At 30.8% G+C, this 25,201-nt stretch overlaps 1 protein-coding gene across 3 annotated transcripts; it reads left to right on the forward strand.

The window, feature by feature from the left end:
* The first annotated feature begins 371 nt into the window (after positions 1-371).
* Positions 372-22,263, forward strand: LOC129913747 (alpha-mannosidase 2). Of its 3 annotated transcripts, XM_055992572.1 has the most exons (7): positions 372-916; positions 11,980-12,424; positions 12,486-12,578; positions 12,630-12,824; positions 12,896-13,007; positions 16,265-18,848; positions 21,643-22,256. In XM_055992572.1, the coding sequence occupies exons 2-7, from the start codon at positions 12,068-12,070 to the stop codon at positions 21,725-21,727; spliced, it is 3,426 nt and encodes a 1,141-aa protein (XP_055848547.1). In that variant the 5' UTR covers positions 372-916; positions 11,980-12,067; the 3' UTR covers positions 21,728-22,256. The 3 variants fall into 3 exon arrangements, with proteins under 3 accessions (XP_055848547.1, XP_055848545.1, XP_055848546.1); XM_055992570.1 differs by having other exon boundaries at positions 16,265-22,262; XM_055992571.1 differs by lacking the exon at positions 372-916 and adding an exon at positions 1,039-1,286 and having other exon boundaries at positions 16,265-22,263.
* Positions 22,264-25,201: the final 2,938 nt, after the last annotated feature.

Genomic DNA, 25,201 nt, shown 5'->3' on the forward strand with positions numbered 1-25,201 from the left:
TTTCAGCTTGACGTTCGTGTAAAAATTGTTGTCAAATGACACATACAATCGCAAAAAGAATTCGGTCTCGGTCTGTTTTCATGTTCCTTTTTAACACCAAAAATTCGATTTTTTTGAGGCGATTCAAAAAATTGAAAGAAATTCGACATAAAAAAAAAATTTTTCAACTTCTTTTAAACAGGACTCGTCTCGACTCCATACGAATGGGATCGAGTCGAAACAAATTCTTTTCACCTCAACCCAGTCCTAATCATAGTTATAATGCTACGTTGAAACCATGCTCAAACTCACATGTAAACGTAGTAGTTGTCTTTTATTTAATTTTTTTGTGATTTGGATTAAAATAAAATTTTTTTCTTCTGATCAGTTGAGTTTTCGATTCTTTGATATGAGTTTGTTGTGAGAGTAGTTATTTGCATAACTACGTGTGTACCAAATACATGTAAACAAATTAATTGTTTTACTGTTAAATTTATCAACATAAATAATACATAATTTTGAAACACAAAATCAAAAATACGTGGTCACTTAAAAATAAATAGAAGCAAAAGTCCAGTGCAAAAATAGTGCACTTGTTTGTGTGTATAAACGCATAGCATTTTTTGATTTTTGTGTTATTTATCCCCCGGAGATTGTACAAATTAGTTTTGCCTTGTAATTATTTGTATTTTTCATTTCCAATAATTGAAACAAAAATTAAATTTTTTTTATTCAAAATGTAAAACAAATTATCAAAAAATTAAAAAAATACTAAATTTTGTCAAAAATGAAGCACTAGCATTTGGAAGCAAGTTAATTTAAAATCTAGGAAGGATTCAATTGATGTATCTACATCTTTTATTAAACGTATTTTGCAATCGAAGTGCTATCTACAACAACTAAACTAATTGCTGGCATAATTAAGGATATGGTTTGGGTAAGATCTTAAATGTTCTTGTTGTCCGTATTTTCAAATCTATAAAAAAAGTTTTGATAGTTTAAATACACAATAAATGTTTTTTTTTTTTGTGTTACTTAAAGCATTCTATTTATTTATCTCCTTAAACTATTATATAATAATTACTTTAAAACAAATGCATTGATGTGTCTTCTTCGGCAGTACCTTGGCAAAGGAAGGGCTGGGGCGATTGCGCCGGCTGTAGCCATAATTATTATTGTTTTTGGTGGATTTTAATTCAGCCCCATTTTTCACTGTCAAGAAAAGCTACTGACAAAATCAATAATAGGCGACCTCTCCTTATTTTTGTTTTGTAGGACAGTAATTTATTAAAGAATTAAATTCATTGGTATATTTCTATCAACATTTTACAATATTTTTTGATAAACTTTATAAAACTAAGTAGTGTTTTTTTTTTTACTACAACTGATTGTCTACTCAATTTTTTATTTTATTCACTAAACAAATAGGTAGGTGGTAGGTACTTGTGTAGTTTAGGTAAAATATGAATTAATTTTTTATTTCATTAATTGCATCTACTAAACTCATCATTAATTTATTTATTTAATCCGTTAATAGCCTAACGTTAGAATTTAAAACTATTTATGTACATACAATTTTAATAATAAAATTTTACCTAAAAAATAAATAACTATTATATGTTAAAAAAGTTTTCTTTAAATGTTTTGCTTTTGACATTGTCGTTTACAGATGAGATCAAAAAGTAATATTTATTGAAGACTGAAATCAATTGATTTAATGGGCTATTCACACCATAGTTTGTTCTGCTGAAAATCGGACATAAAGGCAATTGTCTTCTTATGCTAGTTTGACTATAGCTGAAATTTAGACGACACAGAGTTGATGGACATATTATTGAACCATTGATAAATTTGACAATAAAACAAAGCTGAATATATTTTCTATGTTGTAAAAGTGAAGGGAGATTTATAAGTAAGAGTCTGTGAGAATAGGGTGGGTGTATGGATCTTTGGGACCATGGAAGAAAACGATGGCAAAAACGCAAAAACCTCCTCTGTATACCTTCAAGTCTATTAATATGAACAGAATAGTAAGGAGCCCATATTACGCAGCCGTATTCAAGTACAGGTCTAACAAAAGAAATATAAAGAAGCTTGAGGACATAGGGATCACAGAAATCACGAGAAAATCGTTTGATAAAACCAAGAATCTTATTAGCTTTTTTTACTATAAAGTTATAATGGTCAGTGAACGTCAACTTAGTGTCAAGAATAACTCCCAAATCAGAGAACTCGGAAAGTTTACAGAGAGAAGAAGAATCTAAAATATAATTATAAGTTATAATTGTTTTTTTGCGTGAAAAACACATACGGCCGATTTCTTCACAGAGTCCTAACGCTAATACCGGTCCTAGTCCTAAAGTTAGTACTCAAATCAGTACCAACTCATTTCTTCACCCAAGTACTAGGTCCTAAAACTGTCAATTTAGGACCGAGTACTAGTTAGGACCTGGTCCTAGCTAGCTCCTCAAAATCGACTAGTACCTGGTTATTATAGCAATCGTTAGTACTCAGATCGGTACCAAGTGATTTCTTCACAAAAGTCCTAAGCCTTAGTACTGTCAAATTGGTACCGAGTATTAGTTAGGACTCGGTATTTATTAGGACCTCAAAATCGGTAGTCTAGCGGTTAGTACTTCAATGAAAGCAATGAATTTAATTATTTTTAAGAGATATCTGGCAGATTTCTTAATTTCTTGGGTGTTGTTGCGCTTGAAAAGTGCGTTTCTATTGATTTTAATGATTTGGATGATTTTGTTTTTATTTACCAAAAACATAATAATCGATTTTTTGCATTAGATATAATTCATGAATAATAACGACAAAGCAACTTTTGAATAAATTATTATGAAAAAAAAATCGTTGGCACTGCATTTCTGATAGGAAAACCATGGTTAAGTATAAATATAAATGGAGTCACCTACATACAATATTCACTCAAAATATCATCTTTCGGTACCATTTTACGGGCAGAGGACAGGTTTTAGAATTTGTGATGGCCGAGTGAAAACCATCTTCCAATTTCCAACGCAAAATGTATTTGCAAAAGGATTCTATTTACAAATAGCATTGAAGATTATGCTCAAACTTGTCTTCATTCTGTTCGTCCTATGACTGCTATAAAAAAAACTCCACCAAAACAATAAAGCCGCAGTTTTTCAAAAACGTTATTTTTTTTAGATATGAATTTACATTATGAACAAACATCCGCATAGTTAACGTCTTTTTTATTACTTATTTTAAAATTATTTTTTTTTTTTTTGGTCTTCGGACTTTCCCAGGCAATGGCCAATCTATATTCGTTGGTGAACTAGTTACCAGTCTTGCCGATACTTTTGTATACGATCCAGACGTTATCTTCATTCTTGATTGTGACAATTCTTAATAGAATTTATCTTCTGTTCTTGTTGGCCTCTTTTTCAATCTTTACAATATTTAAAAAAAAAAAATATTTTAATGATAATTTCATTAATTTACTGTTTTTTGTATATTTTTCATTTGGTTTAATCTGCTGAAATATCAAAATAAAATATTTAAAACATCAAAATATTGTCAAAATGACAGTTAGACCAGTTTTATACGTATTAATTCTTAGGACTGCGTTGTGAATTTAGATCAGGTCCTATATATGTGAAGAAATGCTCAGGTCCTAACTTTTCATTAGGACCGAGTACTAGTGCTAGGACCTGGTCTAGCTAGACCGGGTACTAAGCTGGCTTAGGACTTATGTGAAGAAATTGGCCGATAGTTTTACATTTGTCTATATTCAAATAAAGTCGGTTAATATTGCACCATTCCCTAAATCTATGTAGATCTTCTTGAAGCTGTGAGCAGTCATTAATTGAGTTTATAATTTTGAAAATTTTAATGTCATCAGCGTAAATTAAAACAGACGAGTTTTTTATAATGGATGTTATGTCATTTATGTACAAAATAAATAAAATTGGACCTAAATGGCTACCTTGTGGAACACCAGAGTTGACAAAATTAATTAAATCCCAAACATCAATAAATAGTAGTTTGTTTTTGTTTTGCCTTTAAAATAAAATATGATTGTGCAAAGAGAATACCTACAGTGACGGACAAAACAATAAGACCACCTCTATCATTTTAAAAATATTCTCTCTATCTCTTTTAAAATGAAATAAAACGGCTCTTATTACTATATTCTGCTTAAAATAACGGAACTATTATGAAATAAAAGAAAAAGAACATGCACAGATAATTTGATGCAAAAAATAAATGTATAAACTAAAAAGAACTCTCAAATCGTGTGGACAAAACAATAGGACCAAGTGAAGTCATTTATTTTTGTATTACCTAGGATTCAAAATTTAAACAATATTTTAACAGAATACTCTTGTGAGATCATTTAATATTAGTGAAGAAAAAAAAAAAAAAATTGGGAAAACATTAAAATGTGTCGTGGAGTCCATTGTTCTTCAGCCGTGAGAGAATTGATGCATAAACTGACAAGAGATGGCAAATCAGAACGGGAAATTGTCGAAACTATTGGTTAATTAAAAAAAAGTTTGTATTAAACGCACAAGAGCCCCCAAAAGAAAATTTGAAAATAGGACCAATGCGAAAAACTTCACAAAAACACGTCTTAGAAATAATGCGATTGTCATAAAAAGCACTTTCAAGTCATCTTCGGACATTAAATAAGAGCTTAACTTGGTAATAAGTGAGAAAACGCTCAAAAGAAGACCATAAGAAAAGTAACTCTTCCAAAGAATCCCCAGGGAAGTTTCACTCCTCAGCAAGAGGCATCGCAAAAACCGAATCAATTTTGCAAAAAACCATTTTAATTGGATTGGTCCAGATAATGAAGAAAAAATGGCGCAATGTTCTGTAGCCGGACGAAAGTAAAGTCAAATTAGTGGGATCAGATGGCAAAAGATGGGTAGACGTCCAGAGAACGCAGAATTCAAACCGCAATACACAAGACAAACGCTTAAACACGGTGGTAGAAACATCATCCTGTAGGTATAATTTTTTGGATTAAAGAAAACATGGACCAGCATTTGTATCCCAATTTCTTAGAAGAAGTTTTTCTTCCCTATACGGAATGGAAAATGTCCCTAAAATGGCAATTTATGCATTATAATGACCGTAAATATACATTGGTTCCAGTTCAAAAATGGCTTTAGGAGCATAGAATTGATGTTATGTCTTGGTTTGCCCGGTCGCCGGACCCTAGTCCAATTAAAAATTTATGGGCTATCTTGGAGAAGTGATTGGGTGCAAAAAAGTCGAAAAATAAGGATGAGTTGTGGCAAAAACTTCAAGAGGCTTGGTATACAATACCGAGAAGCACTTCTCGCAAATTAGTCGAATTAATGCCTCCAAAAGTATGTGCGGTGATGGCAAATAAAGGCTTTTCGACAATATATCGGTTTTGACCACAAAAAGAATTGAAATATGAAATAATTTCCATTTTTTGAGTAGTGGTCCTATTGTTTTGACCGCTTTAGAAATCAATTTATTTTCGTATTTATTTATTTTTTTTATTTAAAAAAAAAATTTTGTTAGATAATGAATTGATTTAAGTTCTTGATAATGTAAATTTTATATTAATAATTTTTTTTCTTTTAAAAAGAAATAAAAATGTGTTTTATGATTTGTTTTTAAAGTAAGACGAAGTGGTCTTATCGTTTTGTCCATCACTTTATATCCGAAATATTAAAGACTAGGTGTCCTAAATGTAATTTCCTAAACGATATATGCTGAAAGACCAATTTAGAGCTCTCACAAATTGGTAACCTTCTTAATCCCGGTAGCGTATCAGAATCCCGCTTTTTAAAATCCCGTCTTCTAATATACCGATTTTTTAAATTCCGTCTTCTGAAATCCCGCTTATTAAAAATCCCGTTTTATTATCCCGCATTTTAAAATCCCGTCAAATCCCGAAAATCCCGTTTTTTACAAAAGACATGCTTATTTTGACTGATTTTTTGCGTCGTAAAGCCCACACAACATGTACCTCCAACATATTCAGCCCTATTCGGCTAAACTAGTTCCTTGTTCGGCAGCAAAATTTTAGTGAGAGAAGAGCTGTCGAATACCTCGCAAATTACTTGAAAAAAAAAAAAATTTTAAATACAAGGAGATGTCCGAACGTAAACAACTTTTCGCCCGGAACTCAAAATAATGGGAAAGTGAAATTCAATTTTACCGGGTGGAATCTTGTTAACTTGGAACTCATAATAGGGCTGATTGTAAAAACGGTATTTTTTTTATAAAAACATAAAATGATTAAAACCTTAAATTGAGTTCACAAGTAAAAGAAATTTCATTTAACTAAATATCAAAATTGTTGAAATGCATCTAAATAAAAGGTGAAATATAATTAAATGAAATTTCCTTTGATTGTGTAGATAATGTGTACTTAACTTAAAGTGTAGTGATAATTTTATGTTATTATAAATCTATGGGATCATCACGATTTGATTGTTCTTCTGAAAGCTTAAAGTAAATATTAGTTTGTTAATTGATTTCTTTTTTTTTTTTTAATATTACATTCCTTACTTATTCATATTTTTGTATATATTATATTTTTTGTTAAAGGTTATAATTAAATGCGTATAGAAAAATTTCTCATTTTTTAATTTTTACTATCTCGATTTTGCAATCAAAACTAGTTGTTTTATTTAAAAAATCGTGTGATTTTTTAAAATAAAACAACTAGTTTTGATTGCAAAATCGGGATAATAAAAAACGGGATTATAAGAAACGGGATTACAAAAAGCGGGATTATAAGAGACGGGATTATGAAAAACGGGATATTAAAAGCGGGATTTTAAAAAACGGGATTATAAAAAGCGGGATTCGAACCCAACCCCTTCATCCCAAATCTTTAAAACTTTGGATTAAATGCAGTTCTTTTGATATTTCTAAAAACCACTACTTTTAACTAATATTTTGTTATTTTGTTTTATACAATTTTTTCATTAAATTATTGCTCTTCTATAGTTTTAAAATAACGAACCAATATCAAACCATTCTATATCAGGGTGCTGGTCTGAAATTAAAGTTGAAATCTAAATTTAATTTTAGAAATATTATGAGTTTATTTGGCTCTAAGTATGCCATTTCTTTTTATACAAATTCTTTTGCATAAATAAATAATAATAGACGTGTTTTATTTTTATAGCGACTTTTGTATGAAAATGCCTATTTATTTAATCCTTTAATTGCCTAACGTTAGAACTTAAAACTATTTATGTATGTACAATACAATTTTAATAATGAAAATTTATTTTAAAAAGTTTTCTTTAAATGTTTTGCTTTTGACATTGTCGTTTACAGATGAGATCAAAAAGTAATATTTATTGAAGACTGAAATTAATTGATTTAATGGGCTATTCACACCATAGTTTGTTCTGCTGAAAATCGGACATAAAGGCAATTGTCTTCTTATGCTAGTTTGACTATAGCTGAAATTTAGACGACACAGAGTTGATGGACATATTATTGAACCATTGATAAATTTGACAATAAAACAAAGCTGAATATATTTTATATGTTGTAAAAGTGGGTGTATGGATCTTTGAGACCATGGAAGAAAACGAAGGCAAAAACGCAAAAACCTCCTCTGTATACCTTCGAGTCTATTTATATGAACAGAATAGTAAGGAGCCCATATTACGCAGCCGTATTCAAGTACAGGTCTAACAAAAGAAATATAAAGAAGCTTGAATCACAGAAATCACGAGAAAATCGTTTGATAAAACCAAGAATCTAATTAGCTTTTTTAACTATAAAGTTATACTTTTTTAACTATAAGTAAACGTCAACTTAGTGTCAAGAATAACTCCTAAATCAGAGAACTCGGAAAGCTTACAGAGAGAAGAAGAATCTAAAATATAATTATAAGTTATAATTGTTTTTTTTGCGTGTAAAACACATAGTTTTACATTTGTCTATATTCAAATAAAGTCGGTTTATATTGCACCATTCCCTAAATCTATGTAGATCTTCCTGAAGCTGTGAGCAGTCATTAATTGAGTTTATAATTTTGAAAATTTTAATGTCATCAGCGTAAACTAAAACACGAGTTTTTTATAATGGATGTTATGTCATTTATGTACAAAATAAATAAAAGGGGACCTAAATGGCTACCTTGTGGAACATCAGAGTTGACATGAAATTGGTCCGATTGCTCGTTTCTGAAAGTAACAGTATAACTTCTATTCTTTAAATATGACGAAATCCACAGTAAAAATTTGTCATTAAATCCTAAGGCCTTTAGTTTGTGGACTAAAGTCTTGTGACACAATTTGTCGAAGGCTTTACTAAAGTCTGTGAACACACAGTCTACTTGCTTCCGGTTTTCAAAGGAATCAAGGCAAAAAGAAGTAAAATGGAGTAGATTAGTAATAGTTGACTTATTTTGGACGAAGCCATGTTGATTGTCGCAAATAATTGACTTGCAGTTAAAGGACATCATGCTACAGATAGTGGACTCATATAGTATAGGAATAACAGAAAGTTTGGCAATGGGTCTGTAATTCGTGATTTCGTTCTTTGAACCTTTTTTTTTTGTGAATTGGACTTATAAAAGCATTTTTCCATAGTTCTGGAAAGATTGAGCACCTCAGAGATTCGTTGAATAAAACATAAAGAGGATATGATAAATACGATTATCATTTTTTTAACACACATGATGGTACACCATCAGGGCCAGGGCTAAAACAGTCGTCAAGTTCTGAGACATTTCGAACAATTAATTCTTGACATATGGTAAAATTAAGTGCGCTAAGGTGTGGAAAATTTTGGGCTGGAAAGAATGGAGGGGTAGCATCTTTGAAAAAACTAGCAAACATGTTCGAAATCAATTTTGAGTCATGACTTGATGTGTTGTTATATGACATAGAGTTAGGGTAATCGTCAGAATTTCTTTTGCTTTTCACGAACATCCAAAAGTTTTTTGGGCTCTGTTTTAACTTCGTCAATTTTACAAATATAGTCTGAATAAAGCAAACATACATTTCAGTTCGGAGTGCCGTGGTTAAAACGTCTGGGACTAATTTATTTTCTATCAATGGGTAGTGGTGATTTTGTATAAGGTACCACCAGACGGTTATACATCTTGCAAAAAATAATATTCTGACTTTTGTATGAAAATCGCTATTTCGGGGGACTCTTCAAGGACGTCTGGTGGGGGTAATGCCGCGGTTTAAACGTCTGGGACTAATTTATTTTCTATCAAGGGGTAGTTATAATTTTTTAAGAAAATTTGCTTAACTCTTTTCTGAAAATGCATTTCAGAATTTCAATGACGTCTGGTAGGGTGAATGCCGTGAATAAAACGTCTGGTACCCAGATTTTTGTAATCGTGGTATTTTTCCTGATTTTTTGATATATCATACATCAATTTTTTGATATACCGACATCAAAAACTGATTTTTTTTACCATTTTCGGAAACGTCGGCAAGGGTAATGCTGCAAATAAAACGTCTGGGACCGAACTTTTTGCAATCAAGGTATCGCCCTCTATCGGCTCTATATGAATTTAAGTGGTTATATACTCGACAAATAAATTGGAAAAAAACGCATTTTTCAACTCCCCATAACCCATAGAATGCCGTGAAACAAACCTGCCAGACTTTCGGATTCTTGATCAGAACGCTATTACCTACACATACATATGACCCATTTTTGGTTATACCTCCACTCCAAAAATCTGCTGTGGGCTCTTGGTCTATAGCTTTTTCGACACTTTTGTTTATTGTCTAATATTAAACAATAAACAAGTTATTTGAACGAAATAACTTAAACATACCAATTTGTAATTTGAATCCTTATTTTGTATCATTTGTATATAATATTAACAAATCTTTGTATAATCTATTTATTGAGAATAATGTAAAAAAAAAAATATAATTGTAAAATATTGTATAATTAATTTACTTAAATGGCTCTCGTATTTTTAATAAATATGAAAATCATGAAAATATAAAACCAGCATAAAAGTGTTCATATATGCGTTTCGCCCCGATGTAATGGTTGGGCTCATCAGAAGATGACCATTACACCTTGTCTTGACGCATATTTTCCCGAATAAATCGAGATTCCATATAATCCGAGCTGCATAGAGCAACTGCGAATTATATAGGCTCTCGTATGCCAAATAAACAAATAAACCAAAACTATAAAACCGATATATTTTATGTGTTCAAGAATTCAAGAAGTCCATCACTTTCTCAATTCATATGAAAGAAAGCTTGACCGAGCTATATAATTATAGAGGCATATTTTTTTTAAATGCTTTATACAAATTATTCACGCTAGTTTTGCAAGAAAGTTTCAATAATTAGATCAACGTCAAAAAGCTTTTAAATGTCGATTTCTTCTCAAAGTCCTAGCGATAACACCGGCCCTAGTCCTTAAGTAAGTAGTCAAATCGGTATCAACTCATTTCTTCACTCAGATAATAAGCTCTAAAACTTGTCAATTTTTTGGGACCGAGTAGGTATTGGTTAGGAAACGGTACTAGATATGTCCTCAAAATCAGTTAGGACCTGATTTATTATACCAATCGTTAGTACTCTAATCGGTTGCAAGTGATTTCTTCACACAAGTACTAACTGTGTCTTGTGGCGCTGTCAAAGTTTAAAAATATGAAATTAGTATAATAAGTGCCAGAATACGTAGCTGTGGCCTTAGCAAGGAAATTCGCTGTGGTACAAGCCGAGTCGACTTTTACTTCAAGCTACAAGCGCAATGACTTTTGACGTTTCTTATGTGGTTGCTCAGTTAAACTTTTTTCAAAGCACTTGACATTTTAGTACGTCACATATTAGGTCCGTTCCACACTCAGTTTGCAACTGCCGAATTTAGTAATTTTTGGTTATTTTTGGTCAGAGTCTGTTCCCAACTTCAAAAATTGTGCAGAAGAGAGCGCTCACGAGAGAGTAAAAAATTTCCCCACCCTGATAAATTTAGCCCAAAGAATTTCTTCCGGCAGAAATATGAGTTCTGTCAAATGAAAAGTTGACGTATGTCAAACAAATAAATAAAGAAGAAAACAAATCAAATTGTAGTGATTTTTAAATTGAATCGCTTTTACGTGTTTTTTGCATTAAAAAAGTGTTAATGTTTATCGAATTAAGCATAAAATATGAAATTGTGTTGAATAATGGTGTTCAACTTGTTCCAGACTTTTTGGCAGTCTTTCGTAGTTTTATTTCCTTCTGAGAGAATTCTCTCCCAACTCTCATTAATTTGACAGACTGCCGAATTTAGTGCACAAAAAGTCTGGAACAAACCTATTCTGTTCATGTTTTCTACATTTTGAGCGATTTTATTTGACATCTTGTACCACGGCGTTTATTTTTATTTTTGCTACAAGCTAAATTGCATTCTGTCAAATTGGTACCGAGTTTTACTATTGATTTCGTAAAAGTTAGAACTAAAAATCGACAGTCTAGCTTTAATTCGGTTTGATTTTTTTCATTTATTTTAATTTTGTTTACCAGTTTGAAGGTGTCTTTTAAAAATGTTAATTTTTGACTCTAGGTATTGATCAGAGATACCCAAAGATCAAGATCATGACATTATCTTCGTTCTGGAGTCAATTAAAATATGGACCATCGGTTAGAGGAATGCCACCGAAGCAGTGGGGAGCATTTGTCTGAAATTTTGATTAACACACATATCATTATAAAAAATTCAAAGAAAAATCTCTGGAAACTTTTTGTTTTATTAACAATTAACATCGTGCGTTTACGTTGGACCACCCTTTATTTAGTAAATTTCCTACACGTATAAATAATCATATAGTGCCACCTATCTTGATTTGTTTTAATCAACTCAATTTTGTAGCTGATCATGATTTGATCTTCCTAACATATGATTTAAAATTATTAGAGTCCACAAGTTATGAAACTATTTATTATTATCATGATTTCAAACATGCAAATGTAGATAATCTTTTCCATTAATTTTATAACATTGACATGCTAGTAATAAAATGAAATTTTATTTCTTTTTCAGTTAATGCAATTGTATCTCATTCGGTAGCCCATGAACTTAAATCACATCAAATCAATAAGCGTGGGAAGTTTTTAAGAGCTATTTGACAATGACATTTAAGATATTTCGTAGAGGATCAGCAAGGTGTATCGGTTTGCTATCAGCTTTTGTCACCATATTGCTTTGTCTCTACTATATATCAATAGGGCAACCTTCAGTTGTTCAACAAAAAAATTTACGATCATTTGGACAGCTTGACCAAAATCAAAGCAATGGAAAACAACGACAAGAACGACGTCAACCACAAACAATTATAACATCAAATTCATTTGCCGACAGAGACCCATTTTCTGCTGTGGATAACAAAAAGTCATCATCATCATCGTGGGCCAACAAATGTTATACTCTTAAAGAGCAAGAAACTAATATAACGGCTTATAATGAGTACTCCCAGTTTGATTTTCAAGTAAGATTTATAGCAAATATTTATGTATATTTTTATTTCAACTGACTTTTTTTTATACTAGCCGGAATGGATTCGAACGAAAGAATACTGGGATAAGACATTTGAGGAGCGATACGAACAGCAAAAGAAAGATCATTCTCGTCCACCTTTAAAAGTAAAGTTTTAACTTAATTTTTTGTAATGACCTCATTTAACTTTTTGGCAGGTAATTATTGTTCCTCATTCGCACAACGATCCTGGTTGGCTAAAGACATTCATTAACTATTTCCAATCGGACTCTAGACAAATTTTGAATTTAATTGTCACTAAGATGCAAGAATACACCGACATGACGTTCATATGGTCTGAAATTAGTTTTTTGCAACTCTGGTGGGATCAGGCTCATCCAACTAAACAAAGAGTAATTGCAAAAAAAAACTTAATTAATAAAAGTAAATATTTAATTCGAAACAACAAAATTTATAATTACAGGCTTTGAAGCGATTGATAAAATCAGGAAGGTTTGAAATAACAACTGGTGGATGGGTAATGACGGATGAAGCAAATGTTCATTTGTTTCCAATGTTAGATCAATTAATTGAAGGTAAATTTAATTTATTTATGTTATAGTAACATGGTTTCATGTATTTAGATTTTTCATTTATATTTATTTTTTTGATTTTTAATCACTGAGCGTTGTTTCTAAACTCTCGGTAAACTTGGCAAATGAGCCTACGATTACTACTATTATGAAACTTAAAGCTATATGGCGTTTTCAACTTTTTTCACTCATTTTGCAGTCATGAACAAACATCTTTTTTTTTCTGCATTTCGCTGGACGAAAATAAACAACGACAATGAAAAAAACAACAAAATATCTCGATCAAAAATTTGTTCACGACATAGAAACAGAAGTCTACATTGCAGTAGGTTATCTTGTAAAATGATGTATTCTTATCATAAACAAAGCAATACAAATTTTTCTTACATTTCCTGAAATTCACAAAAATCAGTTACAAACGCTTGTCGACCTGAAGGAGAACTAGAATTTTTTTTACAGCTTATGAAAAACTGTTAATCGCTTTTTTTAATAAACTTTCTCATTTTTATTTATTTTCTTGAAAAAAAAGTAAAACAAAATTCTGGAAAAGTACAAATCTGTATTGTAAAATATTGTATCAAAATTTGCTGAACTTAAACTCATTTTTCAGGTACTTTGCTTAACTACTTAGAATCATTTTATGTGTGCGATCTCCTTCTCTGTTATTAATTGTGCTCTTAATTATGAAAGTGGACTAAGTCACTCCTAAAATGCCTTCAAATCTAGCCTAAAAATAATTATTATTTAAGGGGTAATGTTTATTTGAAAGCTCCTTCAGTGATTTCATACAAACAATACAATTAAATCGTTATAAGAAAATTATTATGTAAGTTTTTCTTTAACCAATGCAAAAAGTGACTTAGTCCACTTTCATAATCAAGGGCACAATTGTGTCGTATAACATAATCATGTAATAATATATTTTTGTGCATTAACCCATGTTTGTTTTTGACCAATATTTTGCGTTTTGATATTTTTTGTTTTCAATTTTATTGGAATCTGACAGATTCCTTTATTATCGTTTAAAAATCTACTAAAGTTTTGTCGCTTCGAAAATGTTATGGAATGCCATTCGATTTCTTCGGTGACTCCCGAAGCAGTTACTAATTTAGTAACTGCTCCATCATACATGTCCATCAGGGTAGGTCAAAAAAATCGAATATCTGTTTTTTGGTTTTATACTCAAAAAAATCGATTGCTAGACACCTCTAGAACATACTCACCAAATATGAGCTCTTAATTGGGAAGATCCTCCGCTTCGCAGTTTTCCATTTTTGCATCAATCTCATACTTAAAAAAAATCATTATTTTATCAATCGACTTCTTCGCAAATTTCTTTACATATTCTTGTAGGAAATTGAACGCTCTACAAAAAAGGCCTTATATGTACACATTTTTCGTGGGAGCGGGTCATAATTCTGCTTGTCAAAATTCTGTACGACAAAATTCTGTAGGGTCAAAATACTGTAAGACCATAATTCTGTACGTCATTATACTGTAAATACAAAATTTTGTACGTCAAAATACTGTATGAACAAAATACTGACTTGCAAAATTCTGTTTTGTAAAATTCTGTACGGCAAAATACTGTATTTTCAATACAGTATTTTTAAAGAAATTTCCTTTGATAAAAAAACACTAAATAGTAGCTTTAAATCTAATTATTGACAGTAAAGTTGTAATTTTATACAAACATGATTAATAAAGTAAAAAAGTAAATTAATTCTAGGAACACAAATCAAACTTTTCTTTAAGATAAAAAATACATTTTACGAAAAAAATGTCAAAATCAATATAAATTTAATTTTTTTTCAATCCGTTTTAGGTATGCAACGTGGTTTAATTCAGATTGTTTTTTTAAATAAGTGTAGTTTTGTTTTCTCTCTCTTTTTTCCGTAGCTCCTAATAAAGTACCTAGATTAATCAGCATTAGAAGCTTGACTCTTTATTAAGTTGATCTCTTAGAAATTCATAGTAAACCCTCTTTTAAATATATCTGTATTTCAAACGATATTTTTTACAGAATTTTGATATACAGAATTTTGATGTACAGAATTTTGAAATACAGTATTTTGACCAACCAGAATTTTGCTATACAGAATTTTGACTTTCAGAATTTTGTTCGTACAGCATTTTGCACATACAGAATTTTGACATACAGTATTTTGGCATACAGTATTTTGAATACAGAATTTTGCAACATACAGAATTTCGACCCCAACCCATTTTTCGTTTATCGAGGCCCAAAATTTGTGAAAATTATTGAAAACTCGCTTTTTTTTTCTTAGCCCTGATTTTTCAGTCGGCAGTTAGACTATCAGAAGAATAAATGTCAATATAAACCAAACTTTTATTCCTAGGAATAAAAAAAATATTATTTCCGACTTTATGCCACTATGCCGTAAAAGCGACGATGTGCAGCGATAATAATATAATGATTGAATACGCTGCAGGGATGAATCCGATTCCGTTTTTACCCTTCTCTGTTCCATAGTTGAACATCTTGTAATTTTTTGTCTTTATATCCAAAAAACAGGCCCTCTTTCTTTTGTTTCACCATTTCGTTTCTTGAGCACACAAGATGTCCCCTCGCCTTTTTGTCATCATCTCTTCCAGCTTGAACCTTCGATCTGTCATAGCCCCAACGTTCCAACTTTCAACTCACAGATTTTGTCTAATCTGCGGCATTACTTTGCTAGCGCCCGGAATCCTTCTAGCTCTGACTCGAGTCCGAGATCAGTACCATGTGTAACAATTGGGTAGTGTCATTTCTTTGAATGAGTACGTAATGCTTCAATTCAAAATATCATGCGAATCGTTTTTGTTGTTGTTGTAGATTTGTTTCGATGCGTGCATGCTACAGTTTTGTATTTGATCTCTTTTTTATGGCACCGGTGATCTTCAGTCGTGCCAATCCATGGACTGGATTGAAAAAAAATTTAAGAACGTAGGCAGCTCCGTGAAGCCTGCGTTAAATTGCGACCTCAAAGTTTTAAAATCAAACTGTTTTAATTCGTTTGTCTACCGTTTGTCCTTGTCCACCTAAAATTTTCGTTTGTTCACCATTCAAAAAAATTATATAGCAAATTTTTTGTTTTATAGGAAGTCTGAAAAATGATCATCGAATTTCTCCTAAAAGTAGGGTGGACAAACGAGGATTTTTGGTATTATTTGTCACTAATTATTTGTATTTATTTAAATTATACATATAAATATAATCATATATTAAATTATTATCTAATAATCTTTTCGTATTGCAGGTCACCAATGGCTACGAATAAATCTTAATGTTACCCCAGAAGTAGGATGGTCAATTGATCCATTCGGACATGGCAGCACCGTTCCATACCTTCTCTCCGAGAGTGATTTCGAAGGTACAATCATACAAAGAATCCATTATGCTTGGAAACAATGGTTTGCCAAGCATCAAAGTGGTGATTTTCTATGGGTTCCGTATTGGAATAAGGACGACGACTCGAATAAAAATCGAATACCAAAGCATAGTTTGCTTACACACAATATGCCATTTGACATCTATTCCATTAAACATTCATGTGGACCACATCCATTCATATGTTTAAATTTTGACTTTCGTAAAATTCCTGGCGAATATACTGAATATTCGATTAAAGCTCAATTTATAACAGATGAAAATGTAGAAGAAAAAGCACAACTCCTATTGGAACAATATTCCCGTACGGCATCATTGTTCCCACATAATGTCGCACTTATTCCTGTAGGTGATGATTTTCGCTACAACAAAGAACGTGAAGTCGATCAGCAATACAGAAACTATAAAAAACTTATCGATCACATTAATGCTAATAAAGAAATTTATAATGTCGAAATTGGCTTTGGAACACCACGAGATTATTTTCGTGAAATAAAAAAACGTTCCGAAAAATTCAACACATTTAAAGGTGATTTCTTTGTATATTCGGATATATTTTCCGAAGGCCGACCAGCTTATTGGTCTGGATACTTTACCACGCGTCCATTTTATAAGATTTTAAGTACTGATTTGGAACATAATCTTCGAGCTGCTGAAATATTATTCACAATCGCATACAACACAGCACGTCAATTTAAACATGAAAATGCTATCAAAGTTTTTGAAAAGAACTATGAAAAAATGATCCTTGCTCGCAGAAATCTTGGTCTATTTCAACATCATGATGCCATTACAGGAACTTCAAAATCTGCTGTAATGCGGGACTATGGATTGCGATTGTTTGAAAGTGTTCAAGATGTTGTCAAAATGCAAGAATCAACAATTGAACTTTTATTGCAAAATGCAACTTCAAATCATAATTTTGTTCTAAGTGAATTGGAGCGTGACAATTATAATAAATTACCTCGCAAAACACCAATTTCACTCGCAGAAAATAATGAAGCATCTTTTGTTGTCTTCAATGCCCTCACTCATAAGCGAATTGAAATATTAAGCATACGAACGACAATTCCAAATGTAAAAATCTTAAATGAAGCAAATGTTGCTGTTCCAATGCAGGTAAATCCAATATGGAATATCACTGATAATTATGAAAATCCTAATTCTATGCATTCTGAAAGAATAAGAATATCTACAAAACAATTTGAGATTCAGTTCTTAGCCACACTAGAACCCCTTTCATTGACAACTTTCAAAATTGTCCCCGATAATAATTACAAACAGCAAATGGCAACAATATACTGTGACGAATGCAGTGATGGGAGTAAAAACACCGAATTTGATGTTAAAGCAAAACCTGCTGGTGATATTCAATTAGAAAATAATAAAATGAGACTATTATTTAATGAAAAGTCTGGCTTTTTGAAAACAATCACACGCAAAAATTCTGGACGATCAATGCAATGTGCTGTTAAATTTGCTGCTTATAGAAGTGCCCAATTTCATTCTGGAGCATATCTTTTTAAAACAGATCCTGAACAAAACGAAGCTGAAAAAGATGTCCTTGAACAATATGAAGATATTCGCATAATAATAACATCAGGTCCAATTACTAGTGATGTTACTGTGATTTATGGGCCATTCTTAGCTCATACAATGAGAATTTATAATACTCAAACCTACCTAGACAGTGCTATTTATATTGAAAATGATATTGATTTCGAACCACCACCAAAGAATCGAGAAACTGAACTATTTATGCGATTTCTAACAAACATCGAAAACGGTGGTGAAACACCAGAATTTTATTCAGATCAAAATGGCTTTCAATTTCATAAACGGGTTAAAATTTCAGCAATTGGTATTGAAGGAAATTATTTCCCAATCACATCAGGAGCATTTATTCAGGATGACAACTTAAGATTGACCCTGCTAACAACTCATGCTCAAGGTGCAGCTAGTTATGAACCTGGACAGTTGGAAGTGATGCTTGATCGAAGAACACTTTACGATGACTACCGCGGAATGGGAGAAGGAATAGTCGATAGTAGATTAACAAGGCACAAATTCTGGTTACTTATTGAAGAAATGGCACCTCCAATTAAAAACAAATATGAAGTTTTGAGTACAACATCAAATTATTTTGCAAATGGTCTTCGTTACCCACCGAATATTTATTTTATAGAAAATCTCGAAATACGAGCACCAGTGAATCTACGAAATAAGGTTTCCTTAATTTCACATTCATTACCTTGCGATTTGCATTTACTTAATTTACGAACATTATCTGATGAACAATTAGAATTATTTCCCTCAAAATCAGCATTGATGATATTACATCGGCAAGGATATGATTGTAGTATTGGTGGTGGAAAGCAAGTAAATACAATTCCCTGTGATGATCTGTCCCAAATCACTACTACTGATTCATTGTCCAAAATGACATTAAATAAGTTAAGTATTGAATCAATAGAAAGTACCTCATTAACTGGAGTGCGAAGTAGAAGTAGTTATAAGTTAAGGTCTTTTGCCAATATAAGTTTAGATCCAATGGATGTAAAGACATTTATTTTGACATTTAGTGGTTGAAAAAAAATTTTATATATGTTTTTTTTTTAACTCTATAGTCTGGTATACCTACAAAACATTTAAAGCCAAAACATTTTTTTTGTTTTTGTCAAATTTTGTATCCTTGTGTGGATGTGAATTTTGAAGATTTTGATTTTACAAAATTTTTAACAAACTCTATTTTTCAAAGATTTTATACTCCAGATAATTATTTGTCTGCCACCAAAAGTACGTTGACATGCGAGTAAAAGTTTAAAAGTATTTGGCAATTCAATAATCTTAGTTATGAGTTATTTTAAAACGAAGAAATTTACTTTCTGATTTTAATATTTTTGGCTTAGCTACATCAATTTTATTATGTTAATGAAATGAGAATGAACAATTAATCCATGACATGGAGCAGCTCTTTAGATTTAAAAATTAGGACAAATGCATAGAAATTTAACGCCTTGAATGTAAACAATTTAAACTTTTGAAGTTCGATCCAAATAGCTGTCTTTTTCTTTTATACATTGATGGAAAATTAATTAGAAACAAATTATTTTTTTAACTAAGGCTTATAATTTTATTTTTATAAATTATAAAAACATATTTATTTTAATTCATTGCATTTTTTGTAGTTTTAACTGCATATTAAAAAAAAAACAACAACAAAAAAATTATTCTAAAACAAAGAAAAATTTCATATTATTATAAAAAACTCAATTTTGTTATTGAAATAAAATTAAGATCGGGTTGGTCCCCGTGAAATAGCTATAACTCCAGTCTATGAATTTGGTAGTAACACACACAAGTTGTTGTTGTTCATTCAAAACCTTCAAAATTAGGAACAATTATATGATATTCTTGTTGTTTTTGAAAAAAAAATTTTAATATTTGGTTGAAAAACCCTTGTTATTGATGACAACTTCACTGCGCCGCGGTAAACTTTCCATCAAGTCACGGCATCATTTCAATGGAACATTCTCCCATGCCTCCTCAGTATTTAAAAAACAAATCGGATTCATTTGTTGCCTTTTTGCTCAATTTTTGAAATCTAGACTTAACGCTGGCTACTTCAAAACTTCAATATTTTCCTCCTCAAACAAACACTTCACAACACGTAAAGTTTATTCGGGGTAATTTTCTCGCTGGAAAATGTGAGAAAACGACAAATGCTGGAATGCATAACATTTTCCAGTATGTATACTATTCAGGAAAATGCCCCCAAAAACAATGCCCCGAAAGCCATATTGCTAAAGTTTTTTTTATTAATTGGTGGCCGTACCTACTTAAAGTTTTCCATCCGATCCGAAAATGTTAAACTTGGACCCGTTGCTCCAGATCACCTTTTTCTGAAATGAAAGCGGTTTTTTTAGATGTAATCTTGCTATCTTCATCGTTTCTAATTAGTTTTTCAGCAAAATTCCTTGAACTGTTAATTCTGTATCGTTAATATTTGTTGTTTACAAACAAAACTGTTCGTTTTATATTGAGATATAGGTATAATTTTAGAAATTTACCATTTTTTTTAAATTTTCACATGTTATGATAACAGTAGACAAAAGAAATATTTAAAAGTAAAAATTGTTGCTAATATTTTGGTCACAATTGTATAAATGAGATTATAGAAAAGGTCAGTAAAAACGCATGCTTCATCTCCAATTGGAGAAAAAAATGTGTATGCATAAACTATTTATTAGGGTGGTCCATTTTCCCTTAGTTTGAAGATATATGTAAGTTTCTCAAACCAACAATTTCAATTTTTTTGAGAGTTTTGTGCAACTTTTAGTAAATTTGATACAACTCACAAAAAAAGTCCAAAAGTTTAATAGTCTCGAATTTTTGTTTGGAAAAGCGTTATTTTAGTATTTTTTTAAAATAATTTAATAAGAATATGGGCTTCGGATGTTTTTTTTTTGTATTTTATATTTTATTTAAAACACGTTTTTGTTAGCGTTTGTTTCAGCAGCCTCTAGTTCTTAGATTTCAAAAGTAAAGTATTTTTCTTACTAGGTTCTGAGTAAAGAGTACCTATAAAAAAAATTTTAAACCACAACCTTAGCTATCTATCAGTTTTGCAGTAAAAATAACTATCGTCATCATAAAATAGACTATGTTCATTCCTGACCGAAATAATATACAGGGTCTTCCAAAAGTAATGATCCAAATTAACAATAATTAAGAAATAGTACAGTCTTAATTCATCAAAGCATTAAAACAAAAAAAGAAAGAAATACACATTCAACAAAATACCTGTAATTCGAAAATAGTGTAAGAAATAAAACATGCATTATTTGATTAATTTTCCCAACTATTAAGTAAAAATAATTGTTAAAAAAGAAAAATCATTTATGAGCAGGGGAAGCAAAATACCGCTAATATCCTAACAGAACCATTGATTGTATGATCGTATGCCTTAATTCGTCCCCTAGTTCAAAACAGTTATTTTTTTAAATTTCACAAGAACTGCATTTAATCGGAAACCATAAGTATTCGGGATGAATTAGTTACCAATTTGTGAATCTCTATAAGTTGGTTTTTCAGCATATTTCTTTTGGGCAGTTACTTTTGGGACACCCTATTAATTATATTAAAATCAGACAAAAAAGCTCCTAAAACCATAAAAGTAAATGTTTATATTTAAAATAAGTATTATTAAGATTTGTATCATGTTTTATAATTTAAAAAATTTATCAGCCTCTTTTATAGACGTATACCAAAATTTAAAAGACACTCAACAAATCTCTGTGCAATAGCATTTCCTCCCCACATTCCATTTTGAATGTTCTAAGGTTTCGTTTTTATCCGAATGAGAAAAAAATAAATTAGTGCTCGATTATCCACAACTTATCTCACGAACAAAATAAAAAATAATTATATTCTTATGTCAAAATCTGATATTATTTATAAAAAAATTAAACCTAAAATTATTATAGTTATGTATTAATTAAGATATTAAAATAAAACGATTGTTAATAGTATATTATTAATTAAAAAAACTAAATGAATTTTTTATATTTTTATTTTCCGTTTTTTTTTTTTTATTTTTATTATTTGTATAAATTAATTATTTTCGACTGATGCGATAAAAAAATGTATGGTTAAGATTGTATGTGTTATGTCCTAGCTTAGTATCACTTGATGTTTTACAAAAAAAAAAGAATCTCTGTAAATTAATATTATTTAATACTTTTGCTTATGGTAAGTAGAAACAATTATTTAATTAAAAAACTGTAGACAATTTAAATTAAATTTTAATTTTACTGATAATGAAACAAGACGAATTAAAGTCAATGGAAATAAATTAAGTCAAGTTATTTTTGATTCATATAAATTGTCGTTTCACTTATAAAAATGAGTCTTCTTCTTCGCCTGGTCGCTATGTCGCCATTTCGCCTTGTCGTCTTGTTGACATGTTACCTTGTCGCTATGTCATCTTGTCGCCATGTCTCCATATCGCCTTGTCAACATGTCGCCTTGTCGCCATGTCTCCATATCGGCTCTTCACCATATCGCCTTGTCGATATGCCGCCATGTTGCCTTGTCGTCTTGTGGCCATGTCGCCTTGTCACATCAAAAGAAAGGAATTTTTAAGCTCTATTCATAGCTGAAAACCAAAAGTTTTTTGCAGGTTTGGTTTTTGATTTATTTGCAATAGATTTTTTTTATTTTTCTTACATTCGGAAGTATATATTTCCGGATCAAGGTCCCGAAACAAGTTTTGGTTTCCAGATATGAGTTCACAATGAGCAGATCTTTACATTTAGATAAAAAAAATTACAAATCTATTTTTAAAGATTTTCGAGAAAAAATCAAGGTTAACCCCTTGTCCAAAAATAATGCATTTTCAAAAAAGTCCTCCGATTCGATGAAATGATACATCAAAAGAAAGGAATTTTTAAGCTACATTCATAGCTGAAAACCAAAAGTTTGTTGCAGGTCTAGTTGTTGATTTATTTATAATCGAATTTTTTTATTTTTATTACATTCTTAGTAGGTAAGTAATACTTGATCCACCGTTAGTTATGAAACTCTAATGCCGACTTTTCACGAATCTATTTTTGCCGTTCGGCGAATCATTTCGGCGTAGGTCGGTTCGTGTGAACGTAAGCCTCAGGTGACTAAATTGACAGTCCCCATATAGAAAAATCCTAGTGGATTTTAGCCGTGCGACATATTGTGCGGCTAAAATCGACTCATGAAAAGTCGCCATTAGGAGAACTGTCGGGAGGTAATCGGTAATGAGTTCGGTATTCGTTTAGTGCCACCCCATTTTAGTATTTATGCTCATTTATAAATAATTTTATAGATTCCGCCTTAGCTTTTTTAATGCAGGGCTCCTGTGACTTACCTTATTCACTTACATACCTTGTACACTTAACTTATAAAATACGAACAAAAGCTGAGTGCATTTGGCTAATATTGAAAAGCCTTTGTTATTCATCTCTGCTGCTATTAAATTTACTCTTGAAGCCTCTAGTATGCAGATCGCGCTGAATTTTGGCCGAAATTTTATAAATTTATAAATTAAATAAATTCCAAAATCCAAACAGATCTAACTGGACCATACTCTACACTTCTACACATGTAGGTATAACAGATGCCTTAATAGAAACCAATATATCGAAAATTAATTTCTTCATCAAAACATGCTTATACACTATTCTTATTGAGTTCAAATCAGATCACAAAATCTTTTTTTTTAAATTGACATAACTCTTAAATTGCAGATTGTCTAATTCAAAAAAAAAATCATTAATCTCAATCAAAATTTATACCTTAAATCATTAAAATTGTCAATAATGGTTGACGGCTTTTGCCATTGCTGTACAGTGAACAGAATTTGTAAAAATTTTATTATTAATAGAAAATTTAATGATAAAAATAAAATTCATTACTTTATTATCGTCGTCGTCGTTCAATGAAAACTCCCTGAGTTCATTATTTTCGTTTTCTGATAAAATGCATTAGAAATTGGCTATCCAATAATAAAAATCCATAAATGGTTTAGGGATTAGGGTGCGCGTTGAACGGCGACGATATGTAGGTATTATGAAGAAGTAAATAAATTTTATCTCGACAAAATTCTTGAGAGAATTTCGTATGAGAGCTAAAATTCAGCTCAGTTTGCGTACAAGGCTTGACTCACAAAATAGCACGAACAGTGTAACACGCACCCTTCCACCAAATGGATCAATCAATTCCTTAGCCAAGGGCAACGAGTTGGATGTAAAAATGAGTTTTAGGGTTTTGAAAATGAGTTGAGTCAATCTTACAGTTGAGAACAAAAAAAAAAATCACGTGTGCAATTCACACTTGGTAGAAGTGAAACCTTAAAAAATCATTTTTATTGCAAAAAAAAAAATAGAAAAAATCTACCTATTTTTATTCTATCACCTTCAAATTCATGGTTTTTATATGACAACCTAGATAAATTTTATATAATCTGAAAGCTTATTGTCTTAGCTCAAAATATATATATCGATCAAGTCTATGAGACATCTACAAAAAGAGCTAGAATTTTTTGAACTCGATCAATTTCCAGCAAAAAAAAACGAAAAAACACGTATTTTTATCTTCTCACACTATTCAATTCATTTTTTCCTTAACAACCTATACAAATTTTTACACCATCTGAAAGCTTATTGTCTTAGCTCAAAATATATATATCGATCAGGTGTATGAGACATCTACAAAAAGAGCTAGAATTTTTTAAACTCGATGAAATTTCATGCAAAAAGCAAAAAAAACATTTATTTTTATGTTCTCATGCTATTAAATCAATTTTTTTGTTTGACAACCTATACAAAATTTTATACCATATGAAAGCTTATTGTTTCACCTTGTATAATGATGCATAAATCTTTTTTCAAAGATGTCTACAAAAGAAGTTAGAATTTTTTAAAGTCAACCATGTCGAATTTCCAGACTGAGATTACGGTACTTCCTATACTGGTAGCTGGTCATCGCCAACAGATCTCCACAGGTGTTTTGAGGTATTTTAAAATTTTTTTCAATTTAAGATTGTGTAACTTGTAGAGCACGTAATGTTATGTGTGATATATCAAATAAAAGGTTATGTTATCAGCATGCGTATTAAAGTTAAATCAAATTTGTATGTGCACTAGATCAAAAGATATAACGCGTGTTGGAAAAGAACATCTTTTTACCGTTATCTCCGAGTTTTGAATATAAAATTAATTGAAATTTTGTACAATTATAATTTATTTAATTACCTATCTACAGTACAAATTTC

The sequence above is a fragment of the Episyrphus balteatus genome, chromosome 3, assembly GCF_945859705.1.
Source record: "Episyrphus balteatus chromosome 3, idEpiBalt1.1, whole genome shotgun sequence".
NCBI lineage: Eukaryota > Metazoa > Arthropoda > Insecta > Diptera > Syrphidae > Episyrphus > Episyrphus balteatus.